The 25,901-nt window shown below is 41.0% G+C and overlaps 1 protein-coding gene across 1 annotated transcript; it reads right to left on the reverse strand.

Moving 5' to 3' along the window:
- Window positions 1-1,892: 1,892 nt before the first annotated feature.
- On the reverse strand, window positions 1,893-16,857 carry LOC102075350 (plasminogen-like). Its single transcript, XM_005486495.2, has 12 exons — window positions 16,711-16,857; window positions 13,634-13,769; window positions 12,894-13,000; window positions 11,742-11,856; window positions 10,546-10,709; window positions 9,853-9,982; window positions 9,612-9,730; window positions 7,974-8,136; window positions 6,986-7,116; window positions 5,950-6,109; window positions 4,240-4,471; window positions 1,893-2,205 (listed from the first exon to the last, which is right to left on the reverse strand). Exons 1-11 carry the CDS (start codon window positions 16,757-16,759, stop codon window positions 4,264-4,266), a joined length of 1,482 nt encoding a protein of 493 aa, XP_005486552.1. The 5' UTR covers window positions 16,760-16,857; the 3' UTR covers window positions 1,893-2,205; window positions 4,240-4,263.
- Window positions 16,858-25,901: the final 9,044 nt, after the last annotated feature.

Consider the following 25,901-nt stretch of genomic DNA (forward strand, 5'->3'; position numbering starts at 1 on the left):
GGGATATTAATTAGATTTATGAATAGCAGCTGCCCCTTACAGGAGTTTCAGAATGCTTTCTTCTTCTTTCCCTTCCTCTCTATCTACTAGATGGGAGCAGGAGAGGAAAGGTCCCAGTGTGGTGGTTCCAGTCTTTTGTACTGAGATATGGGGTGGCTGTCAGAGGCTGGATGAGCTGAGTGCCTCAAACCAATGCTGGTGGGTGTGTGGTTGAGGATGGGTCAGGCCTTGCTTCTGGTGAGACAGTGCCCCACCCCCAGACCCCCAGCCTGGCTGAGCTGTCAATCAATCAATCAATCAATCAATCAAAGGCTATGCTAACCCAGCTCCTGATTCTTTCCAGCTGTAGACAGGGAAGGATTAAAAGAAAGATTTAAGTTGGAGAACCACTGAAGGGCTTGGTTAAGTTGAAAAGGCTTATGGTCTGAAATCATGACCCTGAAAATGACATACTGAGGAGGTTGGCATGAATGAGTTTTATTTTCTCTTTAACTCTCACCACTGAGGCAATCCAGATCATTTCAGTAGTAGAATTGTACAGTATGTCATTTCCCATGATGTCCACTGACCTTTTCTCTCTCCCTTAGTACAGGTTCTGGGAATCTCCCTGAAACCTGCTTGGTGGGAGGGATAAGGGTGGTGATCTGGGACGTGTATTTGTTTGTTGTAGGGATAGCTGGACATGTAAGATTGTAGAGACAAAAGGCAAGGGGGCCTAAATTGAATTTGCCCAGCTTGTTTTGGAACTCGGCTACAAGTCCAACAAATATCACAAATAGATGTGTGAATTATCTAATGTTAGAGAATGCTAAGCCTCAAAGTAGGAAGGTGATGCCTCCAGGAGCACAGGGAATCACAGATGATCTGCTGGATTTCTTTAGGTGCTAAAAGAGTGCTGCATGAACTCACCCCCTGGAGCCTGATTATCCTGTGATTTTTGGATTCATGAGATGGTGGGGGGAAAAGAACTGCATAAAAAGATGTTAATTAGGTTTTACTGGTATAGCAATTGCCCATTATATGAGTTTCAATGTGCTTTCCTTTCTACTCTGCCTCTAGATGGGACCCTGATGAGACCGAAAGAGGAAAGGTCCCAGTGCCGTGGTCCTGGTTGATGTCAGAGGCTGGGTGAGTTTAGTGTCCTCAGCCACTTTTTGGGGTGCTTGAAATGCTTGCTTGTGTGCTGCTAGGTGAGGTGGTGCCCTGCCCTGCCCCCAGACCCTCTCAGCCCTGGCAGAGCTGTCAATCAATCAATCTCTGACATGGAGGGGTGGTGCTAAACCAGCCCCTGAATGGCCAAGTGACTGGAAGTCTCTCCTTAGGGGAAAGATCCATGGCAGCTTAATAGATGGAGCACAGGGCCAGCACTTGGTCTGGACCCTGCCAGCTTCCTCGAGCTCCTGTCTCACCCAAAGTGGAATCCTAGGAGGTGGTAACTCTATGTGTGTTCTTCTAAATCTCTCCTTTCTTTCTGTCTGTCTCTGTTTTTTATCCTAATTCTCTTTTCATGGAAGTTGTGGGTAATGTAAGATCTCATAGGTTTAAAGGTTTCTAGGTGAAATGGGCTAAGTAAATGCTAAGTACTAAATTAATGCTAAGTAATGCTATGATAAGTGAATATGGTGTAATATCTAATCCTTTTGCCAAAGTCCCTTTATTTTCTATGTTTTTGCCAATAAGCTCTTGTGTGATTTTTCACCTCTTGAGAGTATCTGGTTGGGATTTCTCTTTGTACCCACTAGTGTAAAGGAACCTTTAATTTAATTCCTGGATTAAGTATTTGGGGTGTAACAGGGGTGAAGTTACAGCTGCTGTCACATGCAACCATGTTGAATCACACAGGTACAACAGGGACACTCTGACAGACAGTAACAATTGCTCAGCTTGGCTACTGCTTTGCAATAGCTGCTTACACTCAGCCAGTAGTGGTATTTATTGAGGATTCCTTTGAATTATTACATACTTTTTAAAACCAGTCATAAAACCATACTTGGAATATTGTTTCTGACACAGGGACTGCTTTCCAGAAAAATTAGCCTGCATCCAGATTCAGTGGGAAGCTACTGCATTCTTAATTCAAGAAACGAAACCAGGAATTTGGGCAAAACCCAGCTTTGATGGCTGTGTACAGCCCAGTCCCCAAGGGGTGACTCCATACTGGACAAATTTGTTCTCTTGGCAGACCAGAGATCCTCCAACTTCAGCCTAGGGAGGAAAAGAAAATATGAAGTAACTTCTCTAGTAATGGGGACACTAGGCATGCAAACAGCAAAACACTGGCAGGAATAATATTGTAGCTCCAAAGGCTTTAAAATGTGACTGACACCAGGACTGCAGAGAGAGAAAGTGTTTTATTAGACCTGCTGGAATAAAATAATTGGGAGTGAAAAACCCCTTGTCTCTAAGCATCCAGGCCATGCTCTTGGTCTGAAGATCCACGAGTCATGGGTGTGAGTTCATCCCCAGATCACTGTGACATCAATTATACACACAAAAATGAAAATTTCCTAATTTTCCATGTCCCTGATCTATGTGATTTGGACAAATAATTTAACTGCTTGAATGCTTTAAATTCCTTGAAATGCAGGCATAGCAGGATATGAATATCTCTGTCTGATGATTTTTGACTCTACCAATGAACACACTGCCCACAGTCTCTAAGTCAGTATATTACAGTATATATACTGTATATTCAGTATATTACAAGCTTTGCTTCAGGTGAGTGGGATATTCACACCATTGGGCTAAGATGAGTAAGATATTACTTTACACAATTTTCCTGCTTTTCTGGTTGACTGTGTGAGTTAAGGAAAAAATGCTGTGTATACCTCAGTTCTTAGGCTTCATGCAGAAACATTGAGCTTCTGAAACTATTTCTGAGCCTTGAAAGTCCAAATTATATGCATTTACCTGCTTATAGTCAAAGTTAGATTATTCTTACCCGAGAGTTATCTATGCTTCCCAAAGTAAGTTCACCACAAAATTAATGATTTTAAACACTTCCATTCAAAAATCCAGGGTGATTATATATTGATATCAAGGAACTTTAGGCTAAGCATTTTCTGTAACCTATTGTAAATATCAGGAAAGACTTCAAGATTTTTGCTGAATTGGTATCAGTAAGCACTTTCATGAGAGAAGCATATTTCAGCCGCCCATTAGACTGAAGGAGCAACTTTTGCTAACAAGGACTTTGCTATGGGTACTTCTTTTCTGCTACATGTAAGAAGAGCACTCAACTAAATTTAGAAATGTGCCTTTTGTTCAACCCTGCCACCTTTGACCAATGTGAGCTGTTAATTAAGGAAGTAACAAAACAGGACAGAGCAAAACTTCATTTATCTAATTTTGCAAAACAAATCTGCCTTTGAACAATACAAGCTAAGGTCACCCTAAAGCACAACACAAGCAAAATTCTTATGATAATAAGAGTCACATATTTCAGTAGCACACAGCTAGAGAAAAGTCTTTTTTCCTCTTGTTCACCTAAATGAAAAAGGTGAATTCCTTCAGAATGCACTGTAAAAGGACATAGGCTACAGGAGATATACAAAGTGCTTGCTGCAAAATGCAGCAGTACAGATCAGAGAGCTGCAGGAGGGATGTAATTGTTACATTGCAAGCCTAGTCAGTGTCCTGGTTTTGGCTTAGATAGAGTTAATTTTCTTCTTAGTAGCTGGTAGAGTGCCGTGTTTTAGGTTTAATATCAGAATAACAATTACAACACACAGATATTTTGGTTGTTACTAAGTAGTGCTTACTCTGACTCAAGGGCTTTTCAGTTTCCCCTTCTCTGCCAGTGAGGAGGGGCACAAGAAGCTGGGCAGAAGCCTGGCCAGGACAGCTGACCTGGCCTGGGCACAGGGATGTTCCATCCCGTAGAACAACATGCTTAAGCATTACATGCACTGGATGGAGCCACTAATTGCTGCTCAGGGACAGGCTGGGCATTGGTCAGCAATTGTATTGTGCATCACTTTTGTTCCTTGGGTTTTGTCTCTCTCTTGTGTTTTCATGACAATTATTACTATTATTATTGCTGCTATTATTATTATAGTTATTGTACATAATTTTGTTTCAATTATTAAACCTTTCTTATCTCATGAATCTTACTTTTTAAAAAACTCTCCTTCCCATTAAGAAGGGATGGGGGAATGAGTGAGCAGCTGCACGGTACTTAGTTTCTGGCTGTGGTTAAACCATGAGACTCAAGAATAATTTTGATAGGTTGCTATTTACCATAGGCACTACAGGAGGTGATGGTTATAGCCAGCTGTTACCAGATGTGGTGGGTGTAGTCCAGCCAGTGTTTTGTTCCATCATTCCAGGGGAGGCATTCGATGCAGGCTCTTGTGCATGATCATCACACCTCTGGAGATTGCAGTACTCCCATATCGTGTTGGGGTCAGTGGTGAAACACCACGGGCTGCTGTCACCATCTGGGTTTCTACAATAGTTTTCCCTCAAATCCCTGCACAAACAAAGTCATGCTGCATAAGACTGAAAGTAAGCACAGGAATATCTTGACAAAAGAATGTACTATGTACATCTACTATGTACAAATAAATAGATTTATTGGTTTAACTTATGGCCAGATATCCTATGACCAACAAGCACATCTGTGGTTGTGATGCTAGTGAAGAGTTGTATTTCACATGTGCATTGGAATCCTGAATATATTTATGCATAAGGAAACAATTCAACTACTGGTTTATATCTGGCTATAATATTTCAATGTATTAGTACCTAAATAATTACCCCACATGGCAATTAAAAAAATTTACAAGTTGGTGTATGTTAGCATACACAATTGTCAGAATGTGTAAATTAGTAATAAATATGCAAGAAAATTCATACTATTATGGGGAACTTAGGCTTTTCAAAAAATTTTTAAATGTTAAAAGTTCCTTCTCATATTCACAAAAATGGCAAACAAATGCTTATGCAATTGATCCCCTCTTATGCCCCAAAACCCCATTTCTACTGAATGGGGTAGTCCTCTACTGACTTCAGTGAGAGGAATCCCATGTCTGTGCTTGCCTGGGGCATGGGCAAGTAGAATTTCTCTTTTCAATAATTTGCAGAGTTGTAGTATTTCCCCCTCCTAAATCACAGCATGGTCTCAGAATAAAAAATAACTGAAATACTTTTTCTCTAAATATGACAGAACACATGAATTTCACATTTTCCCAGCTTGATTCTAATTTTCTAAAATGCTTTTGAAAGATATCATCCCCTCTGAGGATATTCCAGTTAGAACTGAAAATTTCAAATTATTTAGGGTGACAACATAAAATGGGCAAAAAGTTAGAAAAGTATCAATCTTCCTGCTTATAATCCACTAAGCATGATGAATTTCCTCACAATTGCTCCTGTAATCCTTTTGCTCTCCTGCCCTTACTAAAAACTGGCACATTAGTGATTTTGGTTAGCTTGTCACTGCTCCAGTCATTCCTGGTACAGTTTTGCTAATCTGAAGAAGGTAAATCAAGGGGAAATTTCAGTGCACACAATTCTGGGTGCCCAGTTCCAACTGCAAAGAACACTTAGTTGGCATTTCTAAGCATGACCTATCTGACTGTGTGTTTTGTATCATAAATGATGTGTCCTCCCCAGATTAAATCATTAGAAAGGCCACAACAGCAAGTCTCAAATTCATAAGCTAAACACATATTTCAGTAGATGCCTTGTCTCTTGATGCAAGCCTCCTGGTGTTGGTCGAAGATCATATTTAAGAGTAAGGGACACAGTTGTATTTTACTCAGAATTTAGATAACAAGAAAACACAATTCTTACAGATGAGACTAACAGAAAGCATTTCTATACATTAGAAAAGTTCTCTTTGATCAATATTTTCCCTAGCAATGTTTTAAAGCATAGCTGTGCAAAGATAATACAACCAGCAGCAGTTATTGCCAGAGAAAGTGAGAAAAGATGAGATAAACGTACGCGTCCGGGAATTTCTCCGGGGTTTTTATGTGCCTGTGTGGGAACATGGAGCTCCAGGCCTGGCACTTCTTCCCTGATACAGTGACAGAAGCTGTGCCACGATAACTCTGCCCTTTGCCTCGGTAGCACTCCTCTGTTAGGGGAGCTTGTACCGGCACATCTGCAGCAAACAACAGAAACTGGTCTTAGGCATCGTGATTTTAATGGTCTTACTGAGCAGGCACAAGAAAGCCTCAAACACACAGGATGACAAAAATTAACAACTCGTTTATGTAGACAGTATCCAGTGAAGTCATCACACCTGCAGCAGAAGGACATTTCCAAAGATGCTGAGAAAACTTTCACAGTTTTAACCTTTCACAGTTTTAACATCTTATGTCAGATGTTTTTCAGTGAAGGGTTCACCAGTTTCATTTTGGCATAAGTGAACATGTCAGAATTAAAGATAAGAAAGTTCTCATGCAAAATCTTCAAAGATTAGATACTGGTGATTTTGCCCATGATATTTCTCAAACAGACATTATGTTAAACTTCAGTCTCTCTATTATCCTTATGATAGTGCTAAGACTTTCTTGTTAATTTTATGCTTAAATGAATGAATGTTTCAATGTGATTTTTAATGTGATTAAATTTGTGATCAATGTGATTACATTGGAAACTCTTATCCTCTCATTTGTGGCTAACTTCCAAAACTAGGAGTTAATTTTGTTTAGCAATTTTTCATCCCTTTAAACCTTTTTATTTTTCAATGAATTTGCTATAATTGGCCTACTTTTGGGAAGAAAGTAATATAAAAACATAAATATCTTTCATCTTATAATTCTTCTATTGAGTTCAGCTTGTGATTTGTATCTTTCACTGTATTTCCCTAACCACTCAAAGTTTAATATTTGGCAGATTTTGCAACATGCCAGGCAGACAAACATTAAGAGTGACAAAGTGACTGAAAAAAAAAATTAAGCACATTTATAATATGAAACAATGAATCTTTCACTGGTTTGAAGTCCTTATCTCAATTACAGTCCACTATTCATACCAGCAATCCCTTCTTCTGTTCTGTCACAGGGAGGAATTGTGCAATATTCCCATCTAATGTTGCTGTTGGTGGTGTAGCACCAAGGCTTCTTCTCTCCATCAGGGTTTCTACAGTAGTTTTCCTCTAAGCCCCTTAAAACAAGAGACAGGAACACAGACTTTAAACCAATCACAGAAATCCAGAAGAGTTGTGTGCATGACTATTAACAACTACTGCATGCAGAATTCAGCTCAGTGGTGTATTTATTCCTTTTGGAGATTGATTAACCCATGCATCACTCCTTTGGGACTAATCAGTGGTCTTTAACTTCACAGTCTGAATACTGAAGATATAGGAAGAACTTCTCCAATGCTTACACTTTCTGCTCTTGTTGTTGAGGTCACGATGCAGCAAATGAGAGCTGACTTCAAAACACAAGGCACTGATATCCCTGAGATTGCAGTAAGACCCAGGCAAGGCTGGAATGTGTACATAGGAGCACTGGTGCACGCTGCTTTCTGCCCTGTGAGAGCGGACAGGGTTCCAGCTCCCTAGGAAAACTTGCAGGAAAACTACAGAGCTATAAACCAGGTCAGTTCCAGCTATTCCTGCACATCAGTAATGCTCTGCAAAGCCAGCTCCTCTGACCTCCTCGGAGCACAAGGTATGGGAGTATGTTGTCCTTGGAGCATCACTCTTCAGAAGAGCAATGCATTGAAGATGTGCCAAAACACAGCCAAAGGATTTTTAACATAAAAGTAGTGAACTAACTATAGCTCTGCTGTGGGATGTGGAGGAGACAAGTGAGAAAAATACATGAGAATAAACAGAGAGGCAGAAAATATATGAAGAGCAAGACCTGAACAGAAGTAATGAGCACTGACAAAGAGTGAGAATTACAACTTAACAGCATAAATGAAGAAAACCTTTCTTCCTCTTGCCTCTGCATGTGGATTGATAGGGAACAACTGTTCTTTGGTATTTGTTAGACTGATGAGGCTCAGCATACTTGCAGGGGTATCTGTCAGGAACCCAGCCATGCTTGTGAGGAAACTGCGTGTTCCAGTGTTGACAGGCATTTCCCGACTCAGTGATGGCTATCCTTCCTCGATAGTCTTCTCCTCTGCCTGAAAGACACTGGGAGTCCAGGCCAGAGACTGATGGGGGTGTAGCTGTAACAGGAAAAGAAAAAAAAAAAAAAAGGGAAGGGGAGGAAAATACTGTTAAGTAATGCTTTCAAAAATACATGAATGCCTTTGTTTCTGTAATGTTGAAGATGTATTTTTTTTTATTTCAGCAGAGGTTACACTGGTTAAAAGCCATGTCAAAATCAAGGAGGACATTTTTATGGGCCTCCAGACTGCCAGATGGATGTCCTGTGTCTGCCCTTTTACAGCAGCCAGTAAATAACTTGGCTGGGTTGAGCCAGACCCTGTGCCTACTGTCCCCTGAGAGCAGAGCAGGAAAGGCAGAGTAGTCTTGCACAGTCTTGTAAACCCAAGTGAGATGGAGTTTCATTGAGTGTTGTATTACAATAATACAGTACTCAATACAATACACACAGGTAGTGTGGAAGGGCAGAAAGGACCAAGAAGAAATTGAGAGAGAAAGCAGAGCAGCCTTCAGAGCTGAACCTCTGCAGTCAGTGTATTGGGGAAGAGGGACAGAAGGAATAGTGAAAAAAAAGAAAGAAAGTGAAATGGTCTGCCATGTGGGGAACAGCAAAGAAAACAAGAGTAATGATCAGAGGCATAGAACCTGCAGAGGGCAAATGGAAAATGAACTTACAGCACATACTTATAATATACAGAATTCCCCAAGGACATGAGTGTGACCCTAAAAGGTTGCTATGTTCTTTAAACTTTAAGTTTTAAGTGCAGGATGGAAATGCTATGGTAATTGTCACAATTTATCATACAAAAGTCTATAAATAGTTATTCTGCCATCAGAAATTGAGCATGCTAAGAGAACCACATCTAGCAAACACACACCACTGCTTAGAGCACTGGCAAGTGCAGATACATTAGAAAACAATTCTAGAGAGAAAAAACACACTTATAATTGTTTTTTCTCAAAGTGCAATCCACTTCTACAATAGGGAATGTTACCTCTTTATTCAATGCCTTGGAAATATCCAGATTTAGTGTGCTCAATTTAATGGATTAAGCTAGCTCACTGATAGACCAGATTTTTCTCCTGAGGCATGAACCTGTTTCTCAGGATTCATACCTCGCTAGGAAAAAGGCAGCACTGGCTGTGCAGATCAGACCCAGGTAAAATATCACAGTATAGCCACATGGTAATTTAGATGATTTCTGTGAGTTAGCAGATCAGCAGTAAACCACCACCTGATTTAACCTTAATGTCCTGCCTCCCAGGTAAGTTGAAAAGTAAAATGGTTAAAGACAAATTAAGGTTTCCCATAACATCTTTGGCCATATTTCACTTTGTGACACCTTCATCCTCACTGACCATACATGATTTTACGTAATTGAAGTTTAATGAGTGATTCTGCTTATTAATGTGCACTTTCCCTGATTCACAGAGATACCTGTAGGTTACTCAGAACTGTGGTTTCTTTTCTTTCCCCTCCTTGCATAATATTAATGAGCTACCCTGTGGAGTGATCTCAGGAAATCAGACTCACCGCACCGAGGAATGTTGCAATATTCCCAGCGTTTATTCGGGTTGGTAGTGAAACACCAGGGCCGAAGTTCACCATCAGGATTGCGGCAATAATTCATCTTCAGATCCTTCCCTGGATAGCTGTACATTGAAAATGGAGAGAAACTTGGGAGTCAGCAACAGCCACATGCAGCAATGAGGCTGTCTGCAGGCAGGCTCTCCCAGGCTCTGTGGGAATCAATTTGGTGCTGAGTGTCACTCACTGTTTCAGGATAAATCCATGCATATGAGGCTCTTGCACATCCCAGCGCTGGCACTCCAGTCCAGACTCTGTTCTGGAAACTTCTCCGCGGTAATCCTCGCCATTACACTGCATGCACTCCCCCTGAGGTCCTAGGCAGAAGGAAAAGAAGCAAGGAACACCCCAGCCTATTCATGGAGGATTATGCTGAAAGGATGAGTAGGGTTTGCTCCAGCTAACACTGAAAGGAATTCAGAAAGCTGTGCATTACAGCCTGGCCAAATTAATAATGCTTCAGGAGTATGTTTCTCTTGCAGGGAGGAATTTGTCATGTATCTGTATGTACTGTTAGCAAGGGGAGTTCAGTGTGTCACACAGCACTTTGGTCAGTCTTTACCCTTGTTACAATTAAATAAATTACTGCTGTAAGAGCAATAATAGTCCTTATCCAGATCTCTGCAGTTCTCTGCCAGTAGAGTAAAATGTAGCAAGACAAATAAAGATAAAGCAAACAATATCAGCAAATTTAGTTCTTCCATATTTACAAAATAACTTTGATAACTCAAGCCAATTAGGAAAAAAACCTCTCTGTTGAGAACTTCTCAAGTTCATCTTGATTTAAATTCTAGTTTGAAAAAATCTGTAGAAATAAAGCATAAAAAAGTAGCAGGAATAATATTACCTTGAACATCCCTTCTCTGAAAAGTAAATATACCTTCTCCAGTGTGCATGACCTGGTCCTCACACTCTGGGATGGCACAGTAATCAAATCTCACAGCAGGATCTGTTGTGTAACACCAGGGTCCATTTTCATCTGCATCAGGGTTCCTGCAGTAATTTTCTTCCAACCCTGCATTGGGGTGTTTTTCAGGTGTATAACTGTAATAGTATTAAATTTCTATTTTAATGCCAGTACTTTAGTGGCGTGGAAGGGAAAAGTTCAACCTGCTCAGCTAGCAAGGAATTTTATTCATTCAGAGTAAAAATGAGAGAAACTGATTGTCCATTGTAAGCCATAAATGAAAACTGAAAAATCATTCCTAACTACAATTATTAGTAGCTTTCTCCCTAGCCCCAATTGCCACAAAGAAGTGAGCTTACAGCCTGTAAGGACAATGACAGTCTCAAAGGACAATTATTGTTTTTAATACGTGCATCCAATTGATCTAATGAGCTCACTGCAACCTATGGCTCTGTCATGTGTTTGTCTTAATGGAGTTGCTTTAAAAGTTGTGTATTTCTAGAGTACTCATCAAACACAACTAGGTGTCATCGAGATCTGAAGCAAGTGAAGCTAGGCTTCTTCCTACAGCATTCTTCACAAAGAAGATGAAATTACTTTAAAATTATCTGAACAAGAGTATCCGAGTGTATTTAATTAGAATAAAAGCAAAATAATTTTTAAAAAAACCCTTCAGCATAGATGAGAGGACACAGGACCTCTGCTTCCCCACTTGCTTCAGTGAACCCAATGGCAGCCAGCCCTGAGAAGACTCCACCTAGCCAGATCCATTTGGTCCTTGGATACTTTTCTCAACTTTTCTTTTTTACTGTCTGTATGGCAGGTAGGAGTAGCCTAAAGCTGGACAAATATCACTTTATATAGAGGAGAGTAATTCTGACCCCACTGTTACCAATAGCAAAAATCTTCATTGTGTTGAGAGGAGCATTTAATCTGCTTAAGACACCTCACATTTAGACACAACTTCTCTAGCTGACAATGCATCCTTTCTTTATCCAGATCATTGCAGTAGAGTCAAAATAACAAGACAGATAAAGATAAATCTGTTTTTAATAGTCACCTGACAACAGGATGTGATAACTTGCACTATAAATCTGTGTATATATATGAAGATGAGGAAACCTGGAAAAGGTTCAGAACAGCAGAAAGAAATGTAAATAGGGACCTACTTTGGTTTGTGGGGTATTTTTTCTGCCCACTTCTGGCATGGAATACCCCTCTGAGTCTTGGCTTCTGTTCCTCTGTAGTCTGTCCCAATCCCTCTTTTACACTGCATAAGGTAAACTGAAACGGAATCAAATTTGTAAATTCAGTGGTGTTACAACATTCATTGGTGATGAAGATCTGCAGATAAAACTGAGGCTCATCTGTACATGATGGACCATGTTTTACTCATGTTTTGAACCTCTTGTGCCTGAAGACATTCTATAATGTATTTTAAATTAGTTACAGCTACTAGAGATCTAAAGAGCAACATTTCTGAAGCATTGTTATAAAGCTATATAATCAAGTAAGGAGAACAGCTATATCAAGTTTTTGATGTGCAAAATAATGCAGGCTTATACTATCATAATACAGGGATAAATAGGAATGTCTTTCAGCAGCAGCTGTGGATTCTTGGATAGGCATTGTTCATAAGCATACTTGCAGTGTGGGTGTCACCCAGCCATCCCTTTAAGCCAGAAAATAGTTATCAAAATGCACTTGTCACATAAGGGCCCCCAAACTTTTGATTCATCTTAGCCTCAGACTCTCCCAGGTGTTGTTCTAGTGGGATTCCAAGACAGAGAATGCAAATCATGTCAATGGTGCTTTAATTGGCAACAGACACTGAAAAATTTCCAGTTGTTGAGGGCAGTGATCTTGATTTTCCCTTCCTTTTCCCTTTTCTTGTTTGCACAAGAAGAATCTCCCCAAACCTCAAAATATAAAATTGAAATGTTAGAGCAAGGACAGGAGACCAATCTGCTGGGAAATAATGGGTTCCTCCTAAATTATTTTAGCCTGTCTAAATAATAAAGCTGGACACATCTGACACCTGGGGAGAGGAGATGCAGACTATATAACTGGGTCTGAGAAGAAGGCAACAAGTAACTTCCCAGTTCAAACGGCACATGGAGACCACCATGGATCTAGGCCTTGGTGTTTGATCCCTCTTGAACAGCATTTTTAGTAATGTGGCTTCTTCCTGTTTGGCCCCCAAATTCTGTATGAGGTTCTGCCCTATAGAGGGATTTGCTCCAGCACTGCAGCAGAGAAAAGAAGGATGCCATTAGAACAGACTTGATGATTAAATATGTTACATCTTATTGTACACATACTTATCTTCTCATAAAGAACTGTGTCTGTGCTGGCAAATGTCAGTGTCATTTTAGCATTTTCAGCCAGTGTTAAACACTGTAGCTTTTTCCTGGTGAATAGGAAAGCCCTGTTGAAATTGAGAAGGAAGCAATATTGACATAGGAAGTAATATTTTAAATTAATTTCAAATTATTAAACTTATAAGTATTTTTCTATAAATTATTAATTTGCTAGCACTGTCATATTAATTCTTATCTTTCAGATGCTGCACTCAGTATTTTAGACAAGTAAGAGGTTAGGGTTATCTCCTACTCTCAAGTGGCTCACTTATTCAGGATATATGACTTCATGAATAAATTATTGTGTGGGGAACTAGAAACTGCACTGGCAAAACATTATCAACATCATCCTAACTGTTCAGGTTAGTTACTGTCCCTACAATGAACTAGAAATCTTGCACTCTTGAGAAACAAAGCAGCAGCCAGCTAGAGACACTCAAGCAGTTCTCTATGTAATGTTGGATAAGAATGGGAACTTGAATATTTACTATAAATTGAGTAGTAGGTTGTAAATCCGCTCTTTCCTTGATCTTGTGGTAATTTATGGCTGGAGATAAGTCACAAGCTAAAGGCACAGCATGGGAGACTGCTGTAGGCAGAGCTGCAGCGGAACGGGGATGTGGTTCTGAGTAAAGGTAGGAACATATCATTGATATGCAGACACCCACAATGGCACAGTTTTAAGATTCAACAGAAATTACCTGCAGGTAAAATTTCTTTCTGCTTCACATTTGTCTGCACATTCTTTTTCATCATTTGTCTCATAAAACTGTTTATTTCGAGTAAATATCCAAACACCATCTGTTCTTGAATAGTCATCCAGTATATCTCCTTTCACTAGAAGGGAAGGAATCAGACATTACAATTGAGAGTTCTGCAATTAAGATCATCTCTGGATTTCAGTCCCATTTTCCATGTAGCTTGGACAGGTGAAGACACAATTTATTTTGCATAATTCTGGGTAAAAGATGATAAACTCTGAGGTTATTTCTGTCTCCTGACAGAATCACAGCTGAATGACTGCAACATGTTGTGGGAAGAAAGAGGCGGAAGAAAGATATAGAGGCAATTCTGATTATGCATGAGTTTGAAGCTAAAAGTAAAAAATGGGAAACAAGAGTGAGGGGAAATGGGAAACAAGAATAGGAAAAAGCAAAAAATGGGAAACAAGAGTGAGGGGGAATGGGAAACAAGAATGCGAAAAAGCAAAAAATGGGAAACAAGAGTGAGGGGCAATGGGAAACAAGAATGGGAAAAAGCAAAAAACGGGAACAAGAGAGAGACTAAGTGGTGTCAACACCAACCAGAGAAAGATGAAGGGAAGTGATACCCATATCAAGGTTTTAGAGAAGCATGAATTAGGTGGATGGGAGATTTTGACCTGTCATGTGGATTGTGCAATCCCTGCAGCTTCATTGGTCACTGCCTAGCTGTTTGTCCCAACATGTCTTGCCCTAGAGCAAGACACTTCAATCACAAAGTTATTATACAGCCTTCTACAACACCCACCATTGTTTTATTGCCATGGGTTCAGCAGATGTAGTAATGAAATTGTCAGGCTACATGTTGCAACAAATTAACCCAAGATTTTAAATTAGTAAATCAGTTAGTATTATTACATCTGAAAGTGACATATGCATAAGATTTGTATTATCTACCTGCTAATAATTCTAACACACCTCTAAAATACTGTAGCTCACAGTGGAGTTTATCAATTAATTTTTTTCTTTCTATGTCTAAAAAGATTTTATGTTTCTGTTTCTAATTTCTACAAGAGTTTATTTCTGTCTCCAGCATCAGGTTACAGTGTTGCACAAGTGAGTTTAATTGGTCATATGGTTTAATTATTTCATTTTTTTTCAATATAGATTATTATTGACAAATGCAGGAAGTTCATAATTTTATACAGCATGCTCAAAGGTAATGTGAATTTTTCATTTACACTTACATTTACTCATATTTGGGCTGAATTCACTGCAGCATCACTCCAGTGTTACTAACTCCCATGACATATGGGCCATTCATCACCTAACTCCATATGACACAGATTCACACAAAAGATATGTTGGCCACTAATAAAAATAAGATTGTCCATTGCCTGAGGGCATTTTCTGTGTCCCTTTGCAGAGTTGGCTCAATGCTATAAAACCTGCATGTCTTACGAAACCCCTGACACTGAGGCTTCCCATATCTAGTCCTACTGTTACAGCAGGGCTATGCAGAGCACCAAGAGCCTAGCCTGCTAATTTCTCCTGATGGAGTTAGTAGACAAGTGCTTCCTTTCCTGAATTTTTTCCTAACTTAACTGAGGCCACTGTTCCAAGGGACTAGAAAAAGAAAATACTCCTTCCAAACTTTATTTACTCATCTTAAAATTATTTTTTCAAAGAGCTCTGCTTTGGATACTATTCCTTTTCAGTGACTATAAGAAAAAGAATTATTACAGTTGGATTGAGAATGAATACATGGGAATTTGGATGACATGCATAAAAAAAAGTCAGCACAGATTGGCAGAAACTTAGATAATAGAAAAGAAAAGGTGATGATAGTCTCCTGAAAAACACTGCAAAGTGGAAACTTAAGAAAAGAATAGAAGAGATTTTAAATGCATCAGGGAGTATATTAGTCTGAGTAAAATATATATAAACCCAGATATTGCACAGGGTAATTGAACAGAATATTCAAGATACTGGTCAATATTCCAGATTTGACCAGTACTAACCCAGAAAACATAAAAATTTGCTTTAAGGCAGTTGTGGACCATCACTTTTGAGCAATTCAGCTGGAGCTAATAACAATGAACAAATAAACCCTCCACTTTCTCAGTTTCCTTTTATTACCTGCTACAATCATATAATTATATGTCCCTGGTATTCTGACCTTAAGTCCCTGATATTCTGACCTGAACTATTAAACACTCATAAAAACCATGCTGATATGTATTTATCAGTATTTTTAAAAAGTCATTTAAGTGCCATGCAATTATATGTAATTTCAAAGTACAAGAGAGTACGGTAGCTGATTGAAATCTGATTGAAATATATACTACATATGGAATATTTATTTACAGAATTTGTAGATAAGCTTGAAATCCATATATTACCATCAAGGGAACACCTATCATCTTTTGGAACTGTAAGAAAGAATTCTGAATATATTCCTGGAAAAGGTTATCTAGGTTACTGAGGAGTAAATTTCTACCTACTGCCCTCAGGAAAACGAGGGCATTTTATTGTGTTTGACAACAGAAGATGTGAAATTGTTGGAATATAAAGAAGCCCGTTGATTTTTAATTTTGTTTTAAATATTCCATTTCAAAGCTTTAAAACTCCTCTCATAAAGGATGAAAATCAGTATCACTGTTCTTAACAATGCTTGGCAGTAAACACAACTTTACCTTTAGCATTTGATCCAAAGCCTGCTGAAATTAGAGCTAACTTCTGACTGACTGCTGTGGGTTTTGCACAAGCCTTTGGCAGGCTGCTTCCCAAGGGTGCCCGTGTCTGGCCATGGGAAAGGTCTGCCTGGGGCCATTAGTTGCCCATGCAGACACCAAGGCAGCTGGTTTTGTGGTGTTGCTGATGAGCACAACCCTGGGGCAACCACAGCTCTCTCTGTGCTCAACAGCAGCTCCTTCTGAGCAGCCAGGCCCCATCAAACCCATCATTGTCCAGGAAAGGAGTGACACATTGACTTAGGGACCTACCTGCACCACACAGAGCCTGCTGGTGTTTGGCCCCAGTCCCAACCAGGCAAGCAGAAGGCAAAGGGCTCTTACCTGAGCTGAGCAACAAGAGGAAGAGAAAAGCAGCTTTGCTAATCCCCATTTTGGCCCAGATGGCGGGTGCTGGAAATTGTGTTGGTGCACAAAGTTTTATTGACTCGCACTGGAGTGAGGCAGAATCAAACAAACAAGGCAGGAGGATTAAGTTAATCATTCTCCTGTGCTGTGCCCCCCCCTGCCATGGTGTAGCTATGAAAACAACCTTGAATTGGATGGATTACCAAATCAGGCTCAATAATTTCTATTGGATACTGGGAAATGTGAAGGCACTTTCTTCTTTTGTGGGACATGTTTTTGTTTGTTTTTTCTCAGATTGCTTGACATCACTTTGTTAAGGTAAAGATGAGGATCACAGTGGTGGAAAGTATGGGAACAAGACACAATCCACACACCTAATTCGATATAGTCCTGGGTATTCAGCTTTAGGTCCCAATTGTATTTCCAGTCAGAGACTTGGACTGCTTCAGATTGAAACTGCTGCTGATTTATGCTCCTATGTAAGTCAGACCCCCAAAACAGACCCTGAGAATGCTAACTCCTTATTAGAATTGCTTTTTTAACAGCCTCCCATGCCCTTTCTGGAGGAAAAAAAATACTTCCCTCAGCCCTTTTCTGTTTCTGGTTTAGTTTTTGCTGTTCATGACTTGGGAGGCCCCACTCACTTTGGTTCAGTGTATGATGTGCCTTTGGCCTCCAGGCAAAGCTGCTGATATCTCAAGTCTGCCCAGACCTCAGGGTGTGTGCAGGGTGCCCCATGCATTTCAGCAACATCTGTCACATCTGCCAGCCCCATGGGGCTCAGCTAAGGCAAGGAGGCATTGCAGCCATAGTGCCTTCAGGAGTTTGCACCGGCCTGCCCGGCCAGTCAGGGTAGCCTTTAGCTGGGATTGGGAGGGCAGATGGGAACACAGCTGGGAGGAAGGTGGGAGCCCTGCATATTCCCCTCTGTGCTGGGAGACACCTAGGGTAAAGGCAGTCGCCAAAAGGTACATGGCTCCAGGGCACAGCTGGGACATGCACCCTGGGCTGCTGAGGGGGCGGTGGGGGAGTGGCCTTTTTGTGGGCTTTTTGCCTCAGCTTGGTCGCACTGCTGAGGGCTCTTAGCCAATGTGTAACCTGTAGTGACAACAGGCAGGAGTGACACTAGCAGGAGAACAAGTCTTTGGTCCTAACTAACTGTTTTGTGGTGAGCTGTCTATATGCCAACACATCCACAGCTCATCTGCATCCCAACCTATACAGACAGGATTTGAGCATATCATTCAACCAGCATCACACCTGAAAGAAGGATATTCCTACAGAGATGTTCCTACAAGGCTTCAGAAAATCCGTGGTTAAACAGAGAAAAGAACCCAACATTTCTATGAAGACACTCATGGTGGAAGCAATCACCACTGATTTCTGCTTGGCCAGCCAGCCAGTCTGTACCCTCCAAGCAGCATGTCAGCACATGCACAGGTGAATCCTGGGGCCACATGGCTGTGGGAGAGGCAGGCTGTCCCCATGGAAGCCAGGAACAACTCACAGAGATATTATGGGGACATGAGTGGGAGGAAGCAGGACTAGGGGACCATTTGGGGGAGGTGGGTAGAAGGGCATGCAGGGCCTGAAGATTCCCCAGTTTAATACACAGAGAAGTGGGGTTACCAAGAGATGCAGTGGGACATGATGAGCAGGGATGTGAACTACGGGGAGCCAAGCCTTGCTTTTTCTGTCACTGACAGCACTACCTGCTCTGTCCTCAGGTAGCAAATACCATAGACTACAGATGCAGAAGTCTGAAACCACTCTAGATCTGCTTGCAAGTAGCATGGAAACGACTTTTCTCTTGGAGTTAATTTAAATCTTAGAACAATGAAAAGCAGAGAAATTTTTATGCCCATGTTCTAATAGCAACAAGTAAAATCACATCTTTGCTGATGAAAACTATGCTGCAATCCCACTTCAGGCTGTGTGAGATTTTCTGGAGAACATGCTGTGCTGGCAATGTCCAGAGGGGTGCAGCAGACGATAGCTTTTGGAAAAAGTGACATCAAATCCCCAGCATGGAAAAAGTATCAGACCACACTCAGGATACGTTGTCAGGTGATGTTTGTCCACAAGCTAGCTCATATTGCAGCTCAAAGCTTATAAGGAAATTTGTTGTTCGCAATTATGCTTTGCTTTTCTTTCTCAGTTTCCCCTTTTCCTTCCTACCTTAATATAACAGGTTTCAAATTGATTGGTTTGAACTAATATAAATAGGGTAAAAAGCTTTATTTTCTCAATGCAATACTCTGTGTAGGAAAGATAGCATGCAAGTGTGAAATACAGATTAAAAACAGAATGAGAAAGAGCGATGGGAAAAAAGCCAAATGCAATATTATCACTGTAAGTTACTCAAAAACATAATAAAGGTTATGTTGCAGTGAAAAATAGTCTCTTTGGAGCAGAGAAAAGCGCACAATTTTGTGAGAAAATAGCACAGATTTAATGAAAATTAGGAAAATTAGAAGGACAAGAAATTACTAGATTGGAAAGAAAATAAATGTTGATAGAACAAATAAGTGAGATTAAGTGAGAATAAGTTCAACATAAGGTTTTAAAAATTAATTTGGAAAAACACAGATAAAGAGCTGAACAGTAATGAAAAGATACAAAAAAAAAAAAAAAGAATGTGACTGTCCAGTATCAAATGATAAAATACTTTCTTTAGGCTTTCAGCTTGAAGAAAGAAAGATTTGTACATGCTTGCACATCCTATACTCTTTTTAGAGAGCATCATGCAGCTCTGCTGCACTGGCTTGCAGTGTGTGTTTTCTGTAAGAGCTGAGCAGAGGATTTGTTATTTAATCACGGTGCTACTTCCAGCCACTGCCTCACTCAGTGCTGTCAGTGGGACCACAGGTCTTTTAGACAGGCCTTGGGTAAGTTTTCATCACCCTGTACTCTGCACTGTGAGGTCCCACCTCAAGTGCTGTGCCCAGGTCTGGGCCCCTCACTGCAAGAAGGACATTGAGGCCCTGGAACAAGTCCAGAGGAGGGCAATGGAGATGGTGAAGGGTCTGGGACACAACTCCTGTGAGGAGTGAGTGACTGAGGGAGCTGGGGGTGTTTAGCTGGGAGAAAAGGAGGCTCGGGGAAGACTTGAAATTTTGCCTGGGGAGTTTTTTTGGATCTTCATGACTAGAAACTTCAGAAACAGGTTTGATAAACATCTGACAGACATTTTAGATCATGTTCTTACATCATGATGGTTGAACTCAAGAATCTTTTTCATTGCCTTTTTCTTCTCATTCTGTGAATTTCTGTGAATTAGAATTCCTCAGCACAGCTATAGAGCAACTCTCCATAAGCCATTACCAAAAAAGCTTCTTTCTCTGTTGGATGGCTTTTGCACCTTCTGTCTTCCTTCTCCATGATACACTGAGCTTACAGACATGAAGAGAAGAAACACATTTCCAGAACTGCAGACTCATTCACTTAAGAGTCGGAATTGATGAACCTTGCGAGTGCCTTCTTAGTCAGAATATGCTGTGACTCTTGAAATGCTCACATTCCCACTGCACTGTGCCCATTAGCTGTCTTGGCTATATCTACATGTCTTGCTCAGCTGGCAGGCTGCAGCTCTGTGCTCTGGATCTGTAGGTCACTCTTGCAACATTGGTTTCCTTTGGGAAAAGTACAGCACACTGAATCTTTGCCCCAGGAAGACTGACTGATCAGAATAACTAGCTTCAAAGAAAGAAAAATCTTTTCCAAATCACTCTGGGAACACACAGCAATCTCCTTTCTCAAGACATCTCCTGCATGAGCCCGCAAGCAACATCATTTCATTCAAGTGACAGCTTCCTCTGCCCCAGGGGCACACCAAGCACAGTTGGTTTGCCCCTGCTTTTCACAACATAATTGAGACTTCTGGAGTTACCTCACCTTGACAGCTCTGTTGTTTTCAGCTGGGGTGCCCCCCAGCCATGCTGAGAGATGCAAGTCAGACTTGTTTAGGCTTGATCCCTGGCCTCTGCCAGTTCTGCAGCTGACGAGGGAGACTTTGTGTCCTGCTGGCATCCACCAGACTGGGCTCTGGCGCCCACCCAGCAGCTGCTTTTCTGCCTCAGGCTCTCATACACCCAGCTTCTCAGAACCACAGGCATTACCAGCATGCTCCCAGCTCTGCTGGAAGCTCTTCACTTGGAATAGCTGGATAGCAGCATTATCAGATCATAAAATGCTTTAGGAAAACATCTTGGCTCAAATGACCTTGCTAAATAAGAGATTGATACTCACTTTAGTTTATATCACCCTAACATATTGGTAAATGAATGAGACTCACCCAAAGGACTGAATATTCTCATGGAGTGTACTCAGGGGAATGATGCCCTTGTCTGTAGTCATAAGCAGCTCATTGTCCAGGCAAATCTCCTTCCAAAACTGAACATTGCTATGACTTTTTGCCTTTGAGGAAGGTTTGAGGTGCAGGCCTGGATCTCATTTCCTCCTGCAATTGTTTGTTCCTGTCTTTTCTTCCCTTGCATGTGAATACCAACAACTGAATCTTTAATTTGAAATGTAGTGCATACACCCAAGTTTGAGCCCTTTCCTATACCAATTGAAGAAGAAATGATCCCCAGAAGCTACCTAATCAATCTCCCTTCCTTCAAACAGAATCTACTCTATAATATCCTTCCTGACTGCTGCTTTTAACCCCAGGGTAAAAACCTCCCAGGACACCATTCTCAGGAAAGCAGCTAGCAACTATCCTTACTGTTAAGGCTATGTCTAACCTAAAGGGTTTTGCCTTAACATAGTTCTTTCATATCTTACAGCATGTGGGGAATTAGCGAGGAATCAAATAGCAGAATGGCAAAAAAAAAAAAAAAATAGTACAATCCAGAATAGTACAAGCCTCATAGTTTCTACTAGCTCCTCTGCATGGATGTGTTAGGTTTATATAATATAGCAAATATAATGGCTAGTTCTTTTGAAATGCATTTAGACAACTGGATGCAAGTTGTCAAGTATTGAGTCAAGTATTGACTAGTCTAGTATTGAGTCAAGTTTTGTGCACACAAGTCCTTCCTTGGGCCTTAAAGCTCATTTGAAGTATATTCAGAATACCTCAAGTAAACCACACATAAATAATACACATATTTAATATTCATGTAAATGATTAATATTAATGCCATATTAACAGTAAATATCAGCACTGCTAAAGCAAGCAGGGATATGATGGTAGTGCCTCAAAAAGCTGTTTGATAACAAGTATCTGAGCTGACATTATTGTGCTGCCTGCTCAGAGTGTCTCATAGCCCCCTACAGAGCCACAGTCTTATGGCCACTCCTGTGACATTTGGCCTGAGGTTCTTCACTTGTGCTGCAGTTGTACCAACCATGCTGCTCCTTGTCCCAGCAAAGCTTTCACACAAGCAGTGCAAGAAGGGCTGCCGGGGCTGCGTCCCTAATGTTTACTGTGCTTTTCTTGTCTATCCTTCTCACACAAGTGGTCCTTATACATCTTCATAGTAGCTGCAGACAAAGCCAGAGGCCTGCTGGTGCTCTGACATGTTAGATGATAAATCCCCTCCTGGCAGATGGTAAACCTTGGGCTAAGGGCTCACTTCCAGAAATGTAGTTCCTAAAAAAGCCTGTCCCAGGATGACTGTACAGGAGCAGGTCTCCTGGCCCTGCTGTGAACCATTCTCAGATAGGGAACATGGCAGCTCCTGCAGAGCACGAAGGTCTCTGTGCAGAGGAGTCTGTGCCGGGAGCTGCCTGAGCCAGAGGCCCTCCCCCTGCTTTGGCTCCTGCAGCCTCCCTGCTGCAGGATCACTGGCTGGAGTGGTATAGGTGGGAGCAGGGAATCAAACAGCCAGGCACAAACTCTTTCCTGCTGCAAGGACCACGGAGAAACAGTTTTGGTCCCTAAGGAACTCCCTATGGGCCTCTAGATAGGAGCAGCAGCTGGGGTACACCAGGGCAGCCCCAGCGCTGGGCAATTGGCACATCCCTAGGGATAGGGATGGGCTGAGGCCATGCAGGTGGGCCTGGCTTTGAGGGACCCAGGGCTGGTCAGGACTGTGGGGACCTGGAGAGCAGCCCTGCTGCAGCACTCTGTGTCCTGGACCATGGAGGAGCCCTGTGTGCCTGGGCAGGGACAGCCAGGGCTTGTGGTACCTGGCAGCTACAGGACAAGGAATTGAGGAAACAGGAGCTCATTTCTCTCCTTCTTGCACCCATGCCATCCTCTGCACTTCTCCCTAGACTGATCTGCCATTCAGCTCTGCGGGAAAGAGTCCAAGGTCAGAGGCATTTCTGTAGAGAAAAATCTGCAAATGCAGTTTCATTCAGCAGAGAAACTGAAAGTTCAGAACACCTGACTGCCTCTTTGCTTGCACAAATGCATCATGAACAAGGACCTTTTTCCCTGATTTTTTCTGTGCTTACGTCTACTGAGATTTTTCCTGAATGGTGCTGGGCAGGGAGCTGGAGTGGCACAGGGAAAACTGGCGCAGTCGCCTCTTACAGCCCTCGGGAAGAACTTACTCATTTTGTGGAGACATTGCACTGACCAAAGAGATAAAAATCTGCTATGACATCTATTAGTACATGTTTTATTTGGTTTCAAGTAAATGTCAAAACTGACCATAAGAACAAAACAAACTACAAGGCTGGACAACATTTTACATGCACATTGTAGAGGCTACATAGCTCTACCTTCACCTTGTTTCTTTTGAATTTCTCAGGTATTATGTTGCAGTTTATTTTTCTATCCTAAATTAACCTTCCCTGTGAGGGATATCTTGTTCCTTCTCATCTGAGAAGAACATTTCCCACCCAAACCTCTCCTTTCCCCCTGACAGACCTGGCAGTGATCAGCTGCACATGCTGTCATAGGTCACTTGTCAGTGACTGAGTGTCACCAGCACAAAGTAAATACCAAACAAGTGCAGTTTGATATACAACATACATTGAATTAAAATGAACTGCCAGCAGCCAAATGAGTTCAGAGGTAGGAGCTAATGTTGTCTGGAAAAATGAAGACAAGATACTGTTTGTCCAATTGTAACTAAGAGTGAAGGGATGTCTGACGTCTTGGCTTCGGCTCTCCAGCAAATCTGAAACTTAGCTTGTGTTGTTGGCAACTGGATTTTCTAGGAAAAAAAATAGTAGTGTCTTTCTTGTAAAGGATAAGTTTTTAGGAAATCACAAGAGCTGAAACTATTTCACCTTTAAAACCACTCTAGAATATATGCTTTTGGATATAGTTCCTTTCAACAGCAGTCTTATTTTCCTTGGAAACAACTTTATTTCACATTAAATTCCTACAGCAGAAACTACTGCCCTTTATATATGCCATGCTGGCCAATCCATGCTGTAATGAACTATTTTTATGCTCTTCCCTCTTCTGACGTAAGGTCATGCCACGTTCTTCCCTGATGAGTTACCAAACAGCTTCTTAGCACCAAAATCCTCTGTCCTCTGTGCAGCTCTTGCCCAGGTTCTCCTCTTGCTTCTCCTCTGCTTCTGGAGTTTCAGACTGTCAGGTTTGTTCCTTGAGACACTGTGCTTTTTTTTTGACAGCAGAGACTGAAACAATCCAGTCTTTAGCTCTGTTGCTTCTTGGCTAGAGACACCAGAGGAGGTATTTGTGTAAAAAAGGATCTAAATTGGCTGCCTGTTGTGGGAGTGAGGAGGTACCTACCTATGTAAAGGTAGGACAAGTCCAGAAAATGTCCCTTTGGACAGTTACAGAAAATGTTCTCCTTTCCTCTTCCCCTGCAATCAAACCTCCATGTGTGAGAACACATCCAGGGACAGAGTGCTCAGTAAATGATAAAGAAAGCAGTGCAACCTCTCAACCATCTGCAAAACTTGCAGATTTTGGGACTTGCAAATGCCTTTTTAAAATTTAGCCTCACATTTGCAAATTCAATGCATACTTAGGTACCCTGGGAAGGAGGCCTTGATGTTCAGAGACATTGTGCAAATGTGATTTCTATTCTGCAGCCAGGCTTCACATTAACAATGCAAAACAAGCCCACGTGATCTGGAGAACCAGAAATTAATTTAGCTGTCCATCTTGGGAATCCTTTCAGGAAGCGTATTAGCTTTTATCACCCTTTTCACAGGGAGATAAACTGTTGATTATGTTTGAAAAATATCTTTTCTTTCAGCATCCTGGCCTACTGCTAGAAGAAAGGAGAAAAGAGGGTTGCTACTAAAGCAGCATCTATACTTTTGTTCACAGTCAAGGGTGTTTGGTATTGCTGTGATAATATGTCTGGCAGATAGAGTGTGCAGTTGGATCAGAACACTATTTAAAATTCAACAGCTCAGCTGTGTGGCTTGTTCAACAAATTGTTCCTTACACTGAGGAAAAAAACCAGGTTTTTTCATCCACTTTATGATGCACACTTTTAGTGGTCAGATTAGCAATTTATATATGTGTACATCTTAAGCAAAAAGGCATAGATAAGCTATGACCAGATCATCTTTAGAAAGCTTAGATACCCAGCATCAGTAAAAACATCCATAAAAACAGGGCTTGAGGAGTAAAGAACATATATAGAAGTGCAGCACCTTCTATATATGTGCATTGTGTGAACTCTTCCATAACTAAATCTATTTTGGGGTATTTTTGTCACCTTAACTGCATGAGAACAATTAAGGTGGAAAAAGTCAATCTATTCAGTTACCTTCTGAAGATGTGGGAATCATTTTGAGAATGAGAATCCTTTGATTCTCAGGGTTCCACCCCTTGCAAATCAAGATAAAAAAGACTTTATTTGCTTGTTCATGCTGTAATGGTGGTCTAAGAACATGGGCAAGACAAGATTTATAGGTGGACTTAGTGTTTTTCTCTTAGATTCACTATTACAGTTGAAAAATTGATTCAAGTTTTGTGCACACAAAGTCCTTCCTTGGGCCTTAAAGCTCATCTAATTTTTACAGTCATGCCAGCTGTTAAAATAGGTTGGGCCAATAAAACAAATAGCAGGAGAATCAAGAGATGCACAGGGGTGAGACAGAGCAGGTTGGTTCACACACACTGCAAGAGTTTACTATTTACCTTGAAGGAAGTCTTTCTGTACAGGCTTAATCAGAATACTAAAATATAACCTAGATAACCAATTCTATTTTATAATAAATATGCAGAGATCAATATATTTTATATGATCCTGGAATTACAGATGATCTAGAAATAT

The sequence above is a fragment of the Zonotrichia albicollis genome, chromosome 3, assembly GCF_047830755.1.
Source record: "Zonotrichia albicollis isolate bZonAlb1 chromosome 3, bZonAlb1.hap1, whole genome shotgun sequence".
NCBI classification, from domain to species: Eukaryota; Metazoa; Chordata; class Aves; order Passeriformes; family Passerellidae; genus Zonotrichia; species Zonotrichia albicollis.

Excerpts from the sequence above, each read along its gene's own strand:
- LOC102075350 (XM_005486495.2), bottom strand. The coding sequence starts at position 16,759 with ATGGGGATTAGCAAAGCTGCTTTTCTCTTCCTCTTGTTGCTCAGCTCA. Across the intron at positions 8,137-9,611 it reads TTGCAACATTCCTCGGTGCG|CTACACCCCCATCAGTCTCT; the intron begins GTGAGTCTGATT and ends TTCCTGTTACAG. Across the intron at positions 4,472-5,949 it reads CCGGAGAAATTCCCGGACGC|GGATTTGAGGGAAAACTATT; the intron begins GTACGTTTATCT and ends TTGTTTGTGCAG.